The following is an 18030-nucleotide window of genomic DNA, read 5'->3' as shown; positions in this document are numbered from 1 at the left end:
TTGTTTACCCAAAGGGCGCTGGTTCAACCCTCACCAGCATTAATTTTTGAATTTTTTATGTTTTCCTCTTTAAAAAAACACTCTCCGGCCACAATTTTTGGATTCCAAAAAAGATATTTTATTTATTTATAGGTACAAAAAAAAAACAGTTGATTTTCAGTACAAAAAATGGATAGTTTCTATTTATTTATTTTTTTCTAAAAATACACAAACTATTTTGAATTAAAAACCAATCATTATTTTTTATATAATATAATAAAATATATTATTTTTTGATAATCAATTTTGTGCAAATATTAGTTTAAAGTAAGTTATTGATAATTTCAAGCTGCTTAACACATGTGGAATATTATTTAAAGTATGCAATTTACTTTTTTTATGAACAATTTTTTTTAAAAAAAAAAATTGTGCTTATTAGCGGCCCACCCGAATTTTATTTCCTGGTTCCGCCACTGAGTTGATCCATAAAACTCTACTATATTTGTCTTTTGGTATTATCATTTTTTTAACATCTCAATACTGAGAAAGCTTAAGTAAAACATGAAAAATTAATAGTACTATCACAATATTAGTGTGATTGTTAGACAAACAAAAAACAAGTACATGCAAATGAAAAATCACTAGCAGCTCTCTGATAAACAAATGAGAAGCTGAAAGCATTACATAACATTAAAAACATGTATACATAATTTAGTTACGTTACCCTCTTGGACGAAATAAACATTCTGATTCATCTCAAAGAGCGAAACCTCTTTACTTTAAAAACACAAACAATAAGTAAATACTAATCCAAATTCCATTTTCAAAACCCAATTTGTCCTCCTCTATTTCCACCAAATCGCGAAGACCTTCGATTACCTCTAGCTCTTTTCCATCTTCTTTCATTAGCAATCCTCGCGTAGATCTTCCGAATAAGGTATAACTTATGAGATTGCTGAGCAATGACATTAGCAGTAGAAGAACTCTGGCCAAGCGTTATTCCATATCCATCGTCGAAAGATTCCATTCCTTCGGTAAGAAGTTGCCAAAACATTGCTCCACTCGCAGGACCGCCTCTTTTCGCAGACGCATATATCTTGTAGTACACGGTATTGAAAAGTTGATCTCTCTGGTAGGTACTGTAACCGGAATCTTTGAATGATTTTCCGAATTCTGCTACAAGTATTGGTTTCTTTAGAGCATATTGTGCATCTAGGAAATGAGCATTGAGCCAGTTATTCAAAAATGCTAGTTGATCTTGCTCATTTGAATTTTGTTCCCTGTGTTTGTGCAACGAAAAAATTAGTCGTGAACAAAGTCAGTGAATAATTCGCAATTTCGCAATTTTGCAACAATAACATAGTTATAAAAAAACATAAATATAGCTTTTTTTGTACAAAAAACATAATATAGTTTTATAGCTTTCCTTAATCCTAAAATTCATCTTCAAAAACTAATGCAATAAAGGATTTTTAACTTTTGACACCATTTTAAAATTTTTAAGGACAAAAATTATGCCTATGTTTGGTAGCGTGGTAATGCGCCAGAATCACGGTGATCCACCGTGATTTTACAGAAGCTACACTGTAGTTTTTGAAAAAATCATGTTGAATCACCATGATTCTGTCATACCCATCGTGATGCCAAAGATAGGCTCTATTGTTAAAAAAATCAAACTCTCAGTTCTGTAATTACGGGACTAAAATTGTGATTAACAAAGTTTTTTTTTTTTGTTACCATTGGTCGGGGTAACAATGAACTGTTGCAAAATCAATGTCTGGGATTCGATTGTTGGCAATGAAATCTGTTCCTATGTTCAAAGCAGGATTCAATTGTGTCCTTTGTGGTGTTGATTGACCATAAAACCCTTCAAGTCCAGCTTCCAGCAAGTGATTCCTGTCAATTGACTTTACTAAAGAAGCCATTTCCGTAATCCAAGCCTATAATCAAAAGTTAAAGTTAAACAGTCTTAATCAGTTCATGAAAGAATAGCATAGCCGTGAAATCAGGCCCGTGATTCGTGAAATTTGTCCAAATCATGCTCTTATAGTCTATAAATACTAGAAAAAGTTACATCAACAAAAGTCAAATTTTCTTAACCAAACTTTTGGACATACTGTAATATGAGCAGCATATTTTTTTATCGAAGAGTATAATAGCTAGAATTTCATCTTTTTAAGATGAATAATTAGGAGTATCAGCCGATCTTTACATATTATATTATATGCAATGTTTTTTTACCAACCGAACTATGTTTACGGAGACTAGCAACATAATTTTTAAGAAATGAATTTGGTACTCCAAAGTTCACAACGCGAATACATTTTGGGCACCAACCAATTGCGTTAGACCCTATGGCTGCATATTTTGTTTATATTTAAGATCGGATGGAGCAGTGACGTAGTGCATATAAATGAAATTTATATTTTTCAAAGAAAAAAATAAATAAAATTTATAAAATAATTAAAGTGTAATTTATTTGGCAAATTAAAAGTATTTTCAGTGCAAGATTTGAAGGGTCACTGTCTATGAGAGGAATAAAGGTGGAGTATGAGTCAAAAGAGGAAAAGAGAGAAAAGAAAAAAGGAAAAAGGGGTAGAAGAAGAAAGAAGAAGCAAGTAAAGAATAAAAATTAAAAAAAAACTTGACCTGAATAGTTCTTCCTGAAGGATCTGATGTACACCTAGGTTCATTCATAAGCTCCCATGCCATTATTGTTGAGTCATCTTTGTAATGAATTCCAGTAAAACTGTTGTACCTGTTAAGAACAGTCTGTGCAAGATGTAGACAAATAAATCATATTAAATTATCAAAATTTAGATTAAATACATCAATTTTAATCGACCAATTTTTAATTATATTTAAGACCATAATATTATATTGTACACTACAGAGTCACAATCAAATGTTACTGATGCGGCATCAATCACAGTCTCATATATTTTATAAATTAGAAAATATCATTTCCTAATGTTTTAATTTCATCCTTAAGATAATTTTCATATAAATTTTATACTAAGTATGCAAACAGAATTTCTAGTAAGAACTAACCTTAACATGGTTGATGTAGAAACCTTTAACAACAGGGTTCCTAAAGAAATCATCATCTGATGTCAAATACTGTCCATTATTACTTCTAGCCCAATTCACATATTGCTTCTTTCCTCCAAAACTCTCATAGTTGTTCACCAAGCTTAGTATGAGCTTAATCCCATGCTTTCTAGCCTCAGCTATAACAAAATCCAACCCCTTCAATCCAACAAACAGAAAATATCTGAACAACACATTCAACTACCAAATAATTTTTTTTAAAAAAATGGTATTCAGCTTAAGGACTGATTAATCAACTATGAGAAGGTAGCTCAACTGGTTGAACTAGTTGAGCTAAGAGTTAAAAGGAATCAGAGGTCCAGAGTTCAGTTCTGGCAAGGTGTAAAAAACTAATATAACAATGAACATACTAACAATTTGCCATTCAGAAAAATCAACTATCAGATGATAGATACCAAATTGAAATTTTTCGCTCGAAAATCAGAGGATTAACACATCAAAAAGAACAATTTTCAACTTTTTCTTGTTGGAACAAATTATTGATCAGACTTTACTAATATAGTCGAACTACATATTATCAGGACTCTTTTCCATTAAAACCGAAAGAAAGATAAAAAATTGAACAAATTTTTAGAAAATTTGGTCTTGAATATTTTGAGAAATACTAACATACCTTAAACATTTGTTCATTATAAAAGCCAGGAGAATATTGTAAAGGACTATAACCACCATCACTGAAAGCCCAAGTTCTAGCAACAGTAAGACCATGAGAAGTTGCTTCATGAAAAGCATTTGAAACTTTGAATCTCTGGGAAGGATCAGCAGCTGTATACATTAACCAATAAGCATTAAATCCATTTGCATAGTAAGGATTTCCATTTAACATGAAGTGGATGCCTCTTGTTCTTACAAAACCATCACCACCAGAAGCTTCTACATTGAAACAATAGTACTCTTGATGGACCAAAATGGCCAAAAGGAAAAACAAAACAAAATGTTTCATCTTTGATATTCAATTATCTCTATTAGTTTGTGTTAGATACACTGAAAAAACTATGAATGTGTATGTAGAACTTTAGTATAGTGATTAGTGAGAGTGGTAAGAGGAAACGAAAAAGTGCATCTATTTAATTGGCAGTTGCAAGACAATGAAAAGTGAAAAGGAAGTTTGTCTTGCCTCTTTAATTACTAGTATAATCAATAATGTAAGGAAAATAAATTGGAAAAATTGAAAGAATTTTCTTTTTTTTAACTAAGAATTTTTTTTTTTTAATTGTTATTTTTCAGTCTCTCCGTATAAGTTTTTTTTTTCCACAGATTAAGAGATGCAATCATGTTATCAAAAAATATTATTCTTTCTGATTTTTAATATAATTTTTTTTTAGGTTTATCGAATAAAATATGTATTTGAATCATTTTTATAATGATAATAATAATAATTAAATCACACATTTTTTTTTACAAATTAAATAACACAATTAGAGTTTGATAAAAAAAAATAACATAATTAGAAATTTTAAATTGTTACTTTTCATTTTTTTTCCACTAAACTTTTCATATTTATTGTAACTGGTGTATTTGATCTACATTATTTAATAAATTTAAAAAATGAGTATTTGTTTATAAATGACCTCAGAGAAAATAATATTTTGGGAATAACACATGTAGTAATGGATCACTTATTCGGAGGAGATTTTTTTTTGCCTTCCTACCTACTTATCGCGTGTCCTACGCGTTTCCATTTTTACTATCTGTTAAAAATGAGAAAATTTTGAGAAATTTTATAAATGACATCCGCTACTTAAGTAATAAACAGATGTATTTTGATAAATTTGTATGACACGCGAGAAAATAGATAAAGTGGCAAAAATATTCTCTATCCATATACTTCTTAATTCCTAATTGGAAGTTGGTTGTTTACTTTTTATTGTTTTATTTTATTGGGTCAAGTACCCCCTTTTACTTAATCTCGAGCTATCACTATAGTATACCATTTATAGTTTTCACACTATTTTCACTCTGTTTCAACTCTTGACCGTTGATTGTAGATCATACAGTTCATATCAACATAGTTATAAAATTCCTTAAAACAATTGTACACTAGTTTTATATTTAGAATTTATCGTAATTTTTTGTTCTAAGCACTTTTTTTAATATTTTTCTTCAATAACTTATATATCATTTCATTATTTAAAATGAGAGTAATACAAAAAGATAAAGTCTCAAAAGTACAGCGACGGGATCAAGACAAAGTCGCCCTAGCGAGTGTGTGAGCAACATTGTTCGTTTTTCGCTTAATAAACTTAACCATGAAGTTTGGATTACATAACAATACATTATTAATACGACATATAAGAGAGCTAAACCCGAAACTACCAACATGTAATGATGAGTTGCATCCACTACGCTTTTTAGAATCCAGCTCAAAAATAACATAAGTTATGCCTCTTTACCCTGATGTCTTCATTGGTTCGAGTAAGGCTATTGACTCTCCCTTCATATGTCTTCTTTTTATATAATTTGTTCTTAGCAATTCTTGTATTTTGTTACGATTTTGTTAATATATTTTTTCTCTTGACCTTTTTTTTAAAAAAATCAATAAAAAATAGAAAAGTCATTTTATTTTTACTCTAATTATTATTAGAGTCAGGATCCGCTGACACCAACTAGTTTGACACCAAATGTTACACCTCTCAATAACGTTTTAACCGATATAAATTTTATAAAATCCACCGTTGGATTGAAAGTTTACATCATATAGATCATTTGTGTAAAATTTCAAATAAATCCAAAATCATTTGATATGTTATTGAGATACATCAAAATTAACGGTTTTTGTATTTTTTTAAATGCCGTTAATCTTTATGTGTCTCAATAGCATATCAAATGATTTTGGATTTGTCTGAAATTTTACACAAATGATCTATATGATGTAAACTTTCAATCCAACGGTGGATTTTATAAAATTTATATCGGTTAAAACGTTATTGAGAGGTGTAACATTTGGTGTCAAACTAGTTGGTGTCAACGGATCCTGACTCATATTATTATTACTAAAAAAGTAATATGAGCCTCAAGTTAATTGTAGCCGCACAAATTGGTCCACCGTGAGTCCCTGGTACCGACACCTAAAGGTGGGTAAACCAACTGCCACACTTTTAAGACGAGGCTTTACAATGATACCAACTTCTCCAACCAAAAATATTAAATTTACTAAATTGTTAGTCGGTTCAGTGATAATTAACGTTAAACTTGATAGTGAAGATCACGGTTCGATTCCCATAATTGCGATTGAAAGATGGCTGAAACTAATTGATGTCAGAACTGACCTCCAGACGAGATTAAACCGATGGTGAAAGCCCAAAAAAAATATTAAATTTTACTATACAATTATTATCTATCTATCTACAATAAAATATCTTTTATTTTTAAAATATGAACACAATTAATTTGAAAAAAAGGTATTGATAAAGTTCAATTGATTTCTCATTGTTTCCTTACGTTTTTTTTATTGGTACGATAATTATTCCTTACGTTGTTTTTTTTTACTAAAAATAAAGGATATTCATTCATTAAAACTGATAGAGTACATCGATGTAATACAAATTCAAATTTGCTAAAAACAAAAAGGATGAATCTGCAAACAAACTCACAACATCCATGTTAATAGCATAAAACGGCAAATTACATAAGCCTACATATATGACTATATTGAAGTGTCTGAAATGTCCATGCCCCCAGATCTGCAGCGTTGATAACACAAAAGTCGACATTGGATAGATTTGTACTTGATCGGATCTAATCCTTCAACCTGAAACAAATGAACACCGCACAAAGACGGGAAAACAAAATACACCGCACAGAGACGGCACAACAGAATACACCGCACAAGGACGGGATAAAAAATAACACAAAACCAAACAAATATGTGAAAAATCACACTTATTTAATAACGAGAAAGAAAAAACAATTTGGAGGGGTGATTTTAGGTCAAGAAGATTTGACCTGAAATCACCCCTCTTTGATAAACTAAGAAGAAGAAAAAAGGTGACGGCTAAGGTTAGAACTTAGGAGATGAGAGAAAAAAAATGCAAAGAACAGAGAACAATCATTTTAATAATTATTCCTTACGTTATTATCAAAATAATTGTTAAATGGTCATGCATAACTTTTTTTAGTCATCAACTCATCATGCATCAATTGGAAGTTGTAAGATCCTATGCTTGTTTTCAATATATTTCATTAATCACCAAAATTTCAATACATGAAAAAATAATCTCAAATATATGAAAACTAGTTCAAGAATTGGCCGTCCTAGCTAGCGTATGAGCAATGAAATTCACTTGTCTCATAATAAATTTAACTTCAAAGTTTGCACAAGATAACATAACAAGAATAATATCATTAACGATTGAAAGAAACTCCGAGTTGTCTCTCCTCATGGTACGAATTGCTTCAACAAGCACTTGAGAGTCACTTTCGAATTGGACTTGTTCATAGCCTCTACGCTTAGTTTCATTCATGGCTTGCAGTAACGTTCATGCTTCACTCTCCTCTATTGCTAAAACCATATGCGGCCACTGTGTGAATCCAACAGTAAACTCACAAGAGCTATTACGAAAACAAGCACACATTGTTGTTCTTCCGGAGTCAACAAAAAAAACTGCATATATATTACATTTTAACCCTTCTATACGAGGTTTATCCCACCGTTATGTGCTTAGAAGAATTTAATAGAGGTCATTATTGAAGAATTTACACCTAATTTTTTTATTTTTTCTAGTATGTTCATAAATGGCGAATATGGTTCAAGTAATAAATGTCAAAGTATTGAAAATTAAAATGTTTAATTTTTTCAATAAAATAATTCTTTAACTAAAATTCTTAAAGAGATATTGTTAACAAGACCTTAAGTTTTAACTCAAGTTTTTTTACTAGCACTACTTATTTGAAATGCACCGACAATAACCAATGTTCATTGGATCTAAATAAATATTTACTGGAGTATATGCAGATGCAGGGTAGAAGTGGAACAAGGAACTGCAGTACTGGAACCCAGATATATAGCCCTCAATTATTGCGTAGCAAATGAAGAAAAATAAATATGGAAGTTCTATAACCTCACCAGGATATATTTGCAAGTTTATGAACATGAGATTTTTTTTTAAGTTTTTGCCAAAACCACAAAAAGAGTATGCAGCGACATTGAAAATTAACCTATCTATTTCACTTTATAAAAGAAAGAATATTTTCCCTTTGATAAAGGCTTCTCTTGTTTTGCAATCTCTATCTAGCATCTGATCCACCACGTGCCATAGTGTGGACTATTTAATTTTGATCCACATTCTTTGTTGGTTGTGGCAGCAACATCTGCCCATATCTCAAATATCATTAGGCTTCAATTGATTTCTAAGTAGTTTATTTATTGATATAAGTATTTATGAGACTTCTTTATAAAATTATGAAAATAATTTATGACATGTTTATAAATTATGTTTTCATCAAAAAAATTATAGTTTTTTTTTATCAAGTAGTTTAGTGGTTAGAAAATTTACCCTAAAGGTGAATAAGTGAAGTGTTCCGAATTCGAAATCAGGTTCCTGCACATATAGTGCGACGTCCCTACCAACTGAGTTAAGCTTACGGGGACAAAAATTAGAATAGTTTATAAAACAGTTTACAGTTAAATAATTTAAGTTTATTTTATCATTCATTATTGAAAAAATTTACATAAATCATTTACCATAGGCACTTATTTTATATGTTTTAAACTGTCTATTAAAGTGGGCTATTGTAATTTTGCAAAAATAAACTTATGGTAACTAGATTTTCGGGTCCTGATAAAAGATGGAAATCGGCTTTTCCTTAATCCCGACCGACCGATAAGTTTAATACATTGAAAAAGGGGAAGAAGCGGATCGGGATTTGGAAGATCAACCACGAGCTCTATTGATTCTCCAATGCATTTCACAACAATATCACAATTACACTGCAATTTAAAATTTACTGTCAATTCTTGCCAAAAAAATAAAATTACTGTCAATTTAAATTCCACAAAATTTAAAAATTAATCTTTAGTCGTGTAAGAAAAATACAAATATAGTTGATTTACATAAAAAATAAACGCCACCGTCAAGGTCAAGTTATAATCTATGATTTCTTAGAGGGCCACAAGATTTGGTTGAGTAAGTAGTAGTAGAAACAATAATGGAAAATTACTTCTAGTACTTCCCAGTGGATACTAATTTGTTCGATTATTCAGAGATTCAGACATGTAGTATTAATGGCTGCTATAATAATGGGGTATGTATTGTTTTGTTTGTGTATGTGTAGTGTATATATATGTGCATTAATCACGGAAAATGGTGGGGACAAATAATTAACGTAGGGAAGTGTGAAGCGATAATGCGACATGTGGATGAACAAAGCAACGTTGGTGTTTCACCATTACTGCCACAATTAAAGCACACAAGATCTAATATATTTTGAGTCAGACATTGTCTCGTGCCTTACCAGATGGATCCGGATCCTCAATCTCTTAGCAGATGTGGTATGTAGGGAAGGAGAGGATTCAAGGATTCAAGTCCATGAATGAATGTATGTATGTATGTATGGATTTTGGAGTTTATTTATGTACTCTAAAATCAATATATACTGCAGTCTGCAGTTCATGGTTTATAGTATACTCCGGTCTCGCCCTGAGTTTCTCAAAACATTGGATTTGTTCGAATTTTAAAATTTAAACGTCAAAGATTGGGATGGTTTTGCGCATAAATTCTATAATCTGAACAAATTACGCATTTTTCCAAACGCAGGTATTAGGAAAAAACGATCCATCTGATACATATTGAGATTCATGCCTCAAGACAACATACAATTGAGTTCAGAATAATACAACTTTGATCAAAGAGGAATTATACTTATATGTATAGCTAGTAGAAAATAGACTACACAAGTACAATGTTATAAATTTGTTTAAATATCATTTATTTTATATAGAAAATTTATAACATCCGCTACTTAAGTAGCGGAAGGGTAAAAATGAAAACGCATAGGGCACGCGAGAAGCAAGTAGGGCTGCAAAAGAAGGGATGTGGATCCTTTCCAATTTTCCCTCATGTTTTCTCTCATTTTACTTAATCCAATGGTTGATTCTCTCTCTTCCTTCATATATCAATCATTGGATTAAGCAAAATGAGAGAAAACATGAGGGAAAATTGAAGAGGATCCAAATCCCAAAAGAATATCTCATTTTTTAATTATCATCTTACATCAACCCATAGTCTTCTTACTTGGGGCATTGGCCCTTGCCAAATGCTGATCCGTTCAAACCTAGGAAACTTTCTACCGTCTTCAAATAAACCAACTACAATTATTGTTATTATTCCCAAATGTATCTCTTCTAGTATTTTTATTCGTCACAGTGTTATCATCTCTACTAAAGATGATTTTAGTATTCTATAACAATTGACAATGCTTACCTAAAAAAAAGTCGACAATGCTCAAGTGCATCAAGTTATACAAGTAGTGTCAGCGATTTTTTTGCTATAATAGTTTGTATTCTACTGACCTGCTAGTTCACCAAGGGAACTAGACACAACACAAAAACAAAAGGCGAAATTCGATATTCATCACCTCCCAATAGATTCACCTCATTAAGTAGATCAAACAAAAATGCTCAAAAATGGCATAAACAATATGCTATAATACACTGTGCCAGATGTATCATACAGCCAAAGTGACACAGCTGGCTCGAACGCGTAGGATACTATGAAATATCGCTCTATCATATGGTTCAAAACACTACAATAACCTACAATGGTTTCCAGTGAAAGATACATTCTTTTATATATCTAGACTAGATTATGGACATACTCCAGATGCCAGAAAATTGTAACTGATCAAAGCGATGAGTTAACCACATCGTGGCATGTATAACTTATTTTTTTCTCCTAAAGTATATTAGTAACAAGGATTCACTGTTAGAAACTATGGGGAGAATTACTTAGCTGTATCTTCATGTTCGGGAACCAGATGGTCTTCTGCAGAGGACAATCCTCTGCCTACTGGAAGATAAGACAATGCTACTGCTGTAGTACCAAGTGCAATCACAGTCGTAATGGAACCCCAAATCCATTTCTGCCTTCTGCGCTTTCTTTGCCTCTCGCGTCGTGCCATCTCTACACAAGACAGAAATCACATAAATAAGATTGAATATTAAGCAAGCTGAATAAAACAAGACATACTTTAACCTGAACACAAAATAATGCAATGTTTATAATATGATCTTATACTTTTGTGTTTTTGTGCAAATAGAATATCATCTAGTCTGTGAAAAATCACAGGCCCGGGCTCGTAGAAAAGCCGTATTAGGCTGGTTAATATCCTTGGATAATGGATTTGGATCCACTAGAATAAAACTAGTTTCAATCGGTGAAGGTTTCACTAACTATAGCATCTTGGGTTTGTCCTCTTAATACAATAAAAACCAATAAAAAATAATACCCCGCAAAATTAAATTTACGCAAACCTAGCAAGTAAACAAACATCACTCTTACAAAAGTCTCATTCCATGCAAAAGTCCACTTTTTTCATAAGATTCAATATACCTATTATTCAGAAAGCATTCAAGTAAACCAAATACAAGAAGTAAACCAACTACATGCTTTGAAGAGAATAAAGAACTTGCATAAAAGACCGAAGCAGTCAAGAGCCACCATAGCTTCAGGACGCATCATGCAATAGTAGCACATGTCAAGCATAATGTGTACTAACACCAATAAGAAGTTCAGCACAACTAAACAATAAGGATTGATGACTTATGACACACACATATGCATCAATTTAAATGCAACGTAAGATAAGTAGGAAGTGTTATGAGGGGAAACATGACAAAACAAATTTCCACTAGTTGAATAGATATATCTAATTATAATTAGATAAATGATTTTTGTTCACACAGTCAAAACAATTGCAGATTAAAGATGTGATATAAGTCTTACCGACTGCTTCCTGGTTTCGCTGAGACATCTCATGATTCATTGTCTCATAACAGTGAAGACGTTCCAACAGCCGACCAATCTCAAAGTTCTTCGACTCTAGTTGAGCTTCCATCTCCATCTCCACCTCAGCTCTGACAGTTCCTCTCCCAATAGTATTTGATATGAACCTAGCAACATAAAGTTGTTGACATAGGTCTTCCACAGGATCAGAATTCAGCTGCTCACCCTCGGCTACAGCATTAAGATCTGCAGGCAAAACAATTCCCGCTAAACACAACCCCTGCCTAATACTCTCCCATTGACTTCTCATGTTGTTTAGGGATTCCTCAGCTTGCTTCCGCTTCTCTATTTCCATCAATAGACTCAATCTCATTTCACGCAATTCAGATTCAACATCATGTGCAGAACTTTGAGAAGCAGTATCCGATGATAGCTCTACAGGAAGAGAAGAAACAAGTAAGCTAATATATGACATGAAACATTTCTAAGAAACCCCATTACAGAAGTGATGATCCTCTCTTTGCTCCCCTATTTAATCAGTGTGTGAAATATGCAAAATGATTGATATATCCATGCAAAACTGACATATCCCTTTAATCACAGCTGCATGACCAATAAGTTACGACGTTGAGAAAAAAGTAAGGAAAAAATAGCTATGGTTGCAATGTTCATTTGCAATGGAAAATTTGGCAGTAAAGCCTCAAACCAGTTTACCTTCCCGAGCATCATAAAACTCCCCACCAGGACTGCTGAATTTCAAAGATAGATCTGTCCCAGGATTCTCTTCCACGTCTGTGTTGCTTGTGCAACTCATTGAATCTTGAGGGTCAAAGAAGTCTTCAATCTCTGTATCTCTTTCCGTATTCAATGCAGGCCCATTTTCCCCGAGCGAACCATTTGTATTGCTGCTATTCTCGGGTTCTTTGTGTCCATTCACCAGCTCGCTTCCTTTGCATCTATCAAATTCCCCACCACAGACACCATTCACATGCTCCTCTTCAACCGGTTCAGGGTTTGTAAAACTGAATTGGAGATCACCAGCTGAACTTGCAGAACAAGTATCAAAGCTCTTATCATTAACCTTTTCATCTCCGGAAGCATTCTGCTTGGATAGCACACTGGCCTCAGATGCACTCTTTTGAAGGCGTGGGCCACGACGTTTGTGGTTAATAATGTATGGTGATGGTGGGAATGAAGAAGGCGAATCTACAACTGGAAGTTGTTTCACCTCAGGTGTGGTATAAAGTGATGGCTTTAACGGAGGACGGGGAACTTTCTTTTTCAAAGCTGGAGCACTAGTAGTCCTCTCAAGTGTATGAGATTTCGGTATTGGCATTGAAGCTGGAACAGGTTTATCACTTGGCTTGGAAGCTCCAGATTCTAATAACCTATCCAATGCTATTGCAGTAAAAGTCGGCATGTCTGTAAATAAAAAAGACATATAAAAGTCAATACTTCAATAAAGCTTCCCACTCAAGCACAAATTTTAGGAATCTACGACCCCGTTTCGATAAACAACTTAATTATACGCTTATAGTAAGTGCTTAGCCGCATTTCATATAAGTGCTTATGTATCAGCTATTTCTATAACAAAAGATAAAATAAAGTCAAACTATTTTCATATTAGCTATAAGTATTTTCATAAGCTATCTTGGAGCTTGTCAGAATGAGTTGAAAACAGCCTATGGACATGTCCATGTCCTAAGCTGTTCCCAAAAATTCTCCCAAATAGTATCACAAGTGCTTATTTCAGCTGATAAGCTCAAATAAGTCCATCCAAACATCTCTATATCTACATTCTATCCAAATCCCTAATTCTGCAATCTTAAGCTACCATTAATACATGATTAAATCTATAAAAAAAAAATATACAAATTGTTTTATTCTACCCAAACCACCAACATATACAAATTGCAAATACTTGGAAACAAATAAATGCAAAAAAAGTAAAAAAAATAAAACTCAAATAATCTACTTTGATGCACACTTGTTTGATGTAGAAAAAGTACAATTTTTTTAATACCCAATAGTCAAAAGATGCATTCCCATAAACATATTCTCGTGCCATCTTTAATCTTTCATCCTTCCTTCAACATGTTGAAAGAAAAAAAAAACAACAATATTGACATATAAATTTTCCCAATAAAACCAGCAAAAAACAAAAATTAAACATAAAGTATAATCGAAATTCAAAAATTGAAACCGCGAAAAAGCAAAAAGAGAGAAGTTAAAAAAGATGCTGCATAATTACCAATAAAAAAGACGATAGAGATTAGAGATAAAGAGAGAAGAACAAACCTGGTAGAAGAAAGCTTAAGCATGAAAGAGAGTAAGAGAGGAAGCGGCGGGAAGAAGAGAAGTGCGAAGGTTCATAATTTTGCGGAAGTTTCTTTGCCTATCAACTGTTTGCGTTTTGTTCACACAGAGCTTACAACAGAAAATATCGACAAATTCTTTGTGTTGTTGTGTTTTGGAGTTATTCCAATGACCGCTTTTTACAGATTTGAGTTTTGCGTTGGAATTTTCTTCTCTTATTTTTTCTAGAATTTCAATTTGGACACTTTCGTTCTCCACAATTGTTTGGGACTTTCTGGTGTGTAGGGGTTGGTGCCACTTGGTGGGGACCCTCTTTAGGTCATTCTAGATATTTTCTCTCCGGCGCCATGTATCTTTTATACCTCCAATATTTCAATTTTGTTCTTGATAAAAATTCCGGTTCGCAGAAATCGAAGTTTTTTCTAGTTCAAATTCAGGAAAATTTCGGTTAACAGAAACCGAATTTTTTTTCAAGGCAAAAAAAATTCGGTTCGTAAAAACCGAAGTTTTTATTGAAGGGCAAAAAAGTAAAATCCAAAGGGTGAAAAAGAATTATGGGGGCCTAAAGAGAAAATATCGTCATTATTCTCTTTTTTTGGGTTAGGTCCTTTGTTCTGTGGACCCTATCTATCTTGCCAAGCCCATAACAAAATTGGGGTTTAGTCTATTTGTGAAAGGAACAGTCACATAAAAGAACGGGTGTGGTTTTAATCAAAGGGGGGTTAAGATTCAATGTTAGATTTCTTAGTTTTTTTTTTTTTGTTCGAAGATTTTTTTAGATATCCTAGATCCAATCCTCTCACTTTCACAATATTTTTTAATTTTTTTTTTTAAAAAAAAAAGACTGGACTTGAGGTATGTATCGTCCGATCTCATTTGGACGGTCACGAATCTCCTACCTATGTGATTGCATACAGTTAGTAACTGCAGACAACCCGAATTTCTATTACTTTCTTATATTTTCTCTCCTTTCTTCTTACGCTTGTTTTACTTGAGAGGAAAAAAAATAATGAATAATCGAAGGTGATGATCCTCATCCTTAAAATTTTCTCATTAATTTGGTCGATTTCACTACTAAAACATTCTATGCTCAATCTACATATTTTAACACAAGCTTCTACAAATCAAAATTATGATTTATTTTTTTTAACAAACTAATTTATAATGCTAAACACAAATTTATTGTATGTTTGAATCCACATTGAGAAGCATACAAACGCATGGCAACCTTGAAGCTACTTAATGATAGCTACCATGGTGAAAGAAATTTTGACATGGTTCAAAATAGTTGCTTATATCATTATTATTCAAGATAGATGCATGTATACATACATCATATCAATGATGAAGAACAAAATCATTTATATTTTGATCTATATCCTCTTAGTCTTATACAAATATGATATGATATGAAATTCAAACTCTATTTTATACAAACACTAATTAACACTTAGAGTTCAAAAACTAAGCAAGACAAATATCATTTGTAATAGATTACAGGTTTATTTGATTCTGAATCCCACATGCCACCTTCCTTCATATACTCAACATATCTTGCAAATTCAGGCTTAGACGATGCTTTCTTTTTCTTCCCAAAATCAAACAAATTGAAAAGTGGGTGAGTATTCTTTTCCTTATCACTACTTACTTTTTTTGTTGGATTTCTTTGTAGATTAATATTCCCTAAGTTTGAAGCCATAGCCATCTTTGCCTTTGTATTTGATGGACCAACACTTATACTCCTCTTCAAATATTCTTCATTTGAAATTCCATTATTATTTCCACCGAATTCTTTATCTAATTTCTCATACTTCTCATTACCTCTTCTAGTACTATTGGATCTAAACATGTTTGGATTGAATCCAATTGTATGAAAAGCAAAATTTTATGTCTTTGAAAGAAAAATGGTTGTGACTTGGTAAGAGTTGTGGATGAGATAATAATAATAATAGTGATTTATATATTATATGATGTCAAGTTTGGTTTGCTATTGTTGTTTCTACATTTGTATTTTTTATTTTTATGGTTGTTGTTTTTAATGTTTTTCCATTACGTGGATTGAAAACAACATCAATGATGCAAACTTATGTTGACATTTTGTGCCATACACAAATAATTCCGCCCACAATTAAATTAATATTGTAGACCAAGTAAAAATAATTAAAATAACAAATGTGTGAATAACGATTTAGTTTTTCCCGGTACACCAAGCTTGATTTTCTTAAGTCAAAGTGCTCCTAACTGCATTTTTTATTTCTTCTAAAACATTGAAACATTCAAAATAAATTGCTGGGTAGTATGACTAAAACATTGCTACCTCCGCTAAATAAATGTTGTTTAAGGTTACATTAATTTTAAAAAATGAATAAAGTGTACAAATTTGCAAAATTGTCTCCATAAACTAGTGACTGACTTTTAACAAATGTCACATAAATGTTTTGACATGAAACATTGATCATTCAAAACGAATTGATGGGTAGTATGACTAATAAATTCCTTAGCGAGCACGGTAGTAGTAGTAGTAGTATGACTTCTTTTTGTTAACAGTAGTATGACTAAAATATAAGAACTTGAAAGTTGTACACACAATATTAATTTGTGGATAATTTGAAAATATATCATTGACAATGTAACACAATATTTTCGAACAATTATACAATGTAATGCAACACTTAATTTCTCGTTTTTATTTTTCCATTTTATTATCATGTATTTTATTTTTCCGTCTTGATATGATGTTTATTTGTTTCAAACTGAAGGATCAATTCAATCTAATGCAGATTCAATAAGTAATTTTGGTGTCATCAGCGCTACAGATCCAAAAACATGGATATTCCAGAGACTTCAATATAGTCAAATATGAAAGCTTATGCATTTACCGTTTTATGTTATTAGAGAAAAACATAGTTGTTGTGAGTTTTGTTCACAGATCTATCCTTTTATTATTAGCAATTTTAAATTTATATTATATTGATGTACTTTATCAATTTGAATGAATGAATATTGCTTATTTAATAAAAGATTGCAACCACGTGTTAATTCAAACCATCAAACCAAAAAAGATGGAAATAAAAAGAAAAGAAAAAAGAGTCATGCATGACTTGGTAATAGAAATTTTTGAAATTTCCTTGATTAAGTACGGAAGAATGCGTGGAATATTCAACATTCCATTGTCGTCCAGCGGTTAGGATATCTGGCTTTCACCCAGGAGACCCGGGTTCGATTCCCGGCAATGGAACTTTTTGTATTTTATTTCAGTAAAATAACAGTATGATGCAGTACTTGTGTAGCAGATTTGTTTTTTTAATAAGAAAAGCATACGATGTGTTTATTTATAAGTTAATTTTCAATTAAGATGGCAATATTTATGGGTATTTGTTTTTTCTTTCTTACACTAACTAAAATTAAATTAGCCTCCAAAATTTCTTACAAGGTAAAAACATCTCGTTAGAGCAACGTTAAATTTTTTGACTGAGTAGTTTGGTCTAAATAAAAATTTAAGATATTTCAGTTAAATTTTTTAAGTTAAAAACAACAGATTAATTTAACTGAGTAGTTTGGTCTAAATAAAAATTTAAGATATTTCAGTTAAATTTTTTAAGTTAAAAACAATAGATCCAATGGACTTTATTGTGTATATGATGAAAATTTTCCTACCCCGTATTTCTTTTATACCCTTGAA

General features: G+C 31.9%; 3 protein-coding genes and 1 non-coding gene across 5 annotated transcripts; 1 reads left to right on the top strand and 3 right to left on the bottom strand.

Annotated features, from left to right (window-relative positions):
• Positions 1 to 534: 534 nt before the first annotated feature.
• Positions 535 to 4212, bottom strand: LOC123910364 (mannan endo-1,4-beta-mannosidase 7-like). Its single transcript, XM_045961461.1, has 5 exons — positions 3704 to 4212; positions 3031 to 3228; positions 2629 to 2751; positions 1717 to 1919; positions 535 to 1259 (listed from the first exon to the last, which is right to left on the bottom strand). The coding sequence occupies exons 1-5, from the start codon at positions 4031 to 4033 to the stop codon at positions 803 to 805; spliced, it is 1311 nt and encodes a 436-aa protein (XP_045817417.1). The 5' UTR covers positions 4034 to 4212; the 3' UTR covers positions 535 to 802.
• Positions 4213 to 10690: 6478 nt separating this feature from the next.
• LOC123910360 lies at positions 10691 to 15004 on the bottom strand. 2 transcript variants are annotated; one of them, XM_045961457.1, is made up of 5 exons: positions 14331 to 14633; positions 14056 to 14119; positions 12747 to 13454; positions 12033 to 12467; positions 10691 to 11210 (listed from the first exon to the last, which is right to left on the bottom strand). In XM_045961457.1, exons 3-5 carry the CDS (start codon positions 13450 to 13452, stop codon positions 11032 to 11034), a joined length of 1320 nt encoding a protein of 439 aa, XP_045817413.1. In that variant the 5' UTR covers positions 13453 to 13454; positions 14056 to 14119; positions 14331 to 14633; the 3' UTR covers positions 10691 to 11031. The 2 variants fall into 2 exon arrangements, with proteins under 2 accessions (XP_045817413.1, XP_045817412.1); XM_045961456.1 differs by lacking the exon at positions 14056 to 14119 and having other exon boundaries at positions 14331 to 15004.
• A 611-nt stretch (positions 15005 to 15615) lies between these two features.
• On the bottom strand, positions 15616 to 16328 carry LOC123910361. Its single transcript, XM_045961458.1, has one exon. It carries the CDS (start codon positions 16195 to 16197, stop codon positions 15829 to 15831), a length of 369 nt encoding a protein of 122 aa, XP_045817414.1. The 5' UTR covers positions 16198 to 16328; the 3' UTR covers positions 15616 to 15828.
• A 1186-nt stretch (positions 16329 to 17514) lies between these two features.
• On the top strand, positions 17515 to 17586 carry TRNAE-UUC. The gene has a single exon. It is a non-coding gene; the product is annotated as a tRNA-Glu (tRNA).
• Positions 17587 to 18030: the final 444 nt, after the last annotated feature.

The sequence above is a fragment of the Trifolium pratense genome, linkage group LG2 (assembly GCF_020283565.1).
Source record: "Trifolium pratense cultivar HEN17-A07 linkage group LG2, ARS_RC_1.1, whole genome shotgun sequence".
NCBI lineage: Eukaryota > Viridiplantae > Streptophyta > Magnoliopsida > Fabales > Fabaceae > Trifolium > Trifolium pratense.
Note: the sequence above shows the minus strand (reverse complement) of the source record. Positions and strands in the feature narration are given on the sequence as shown.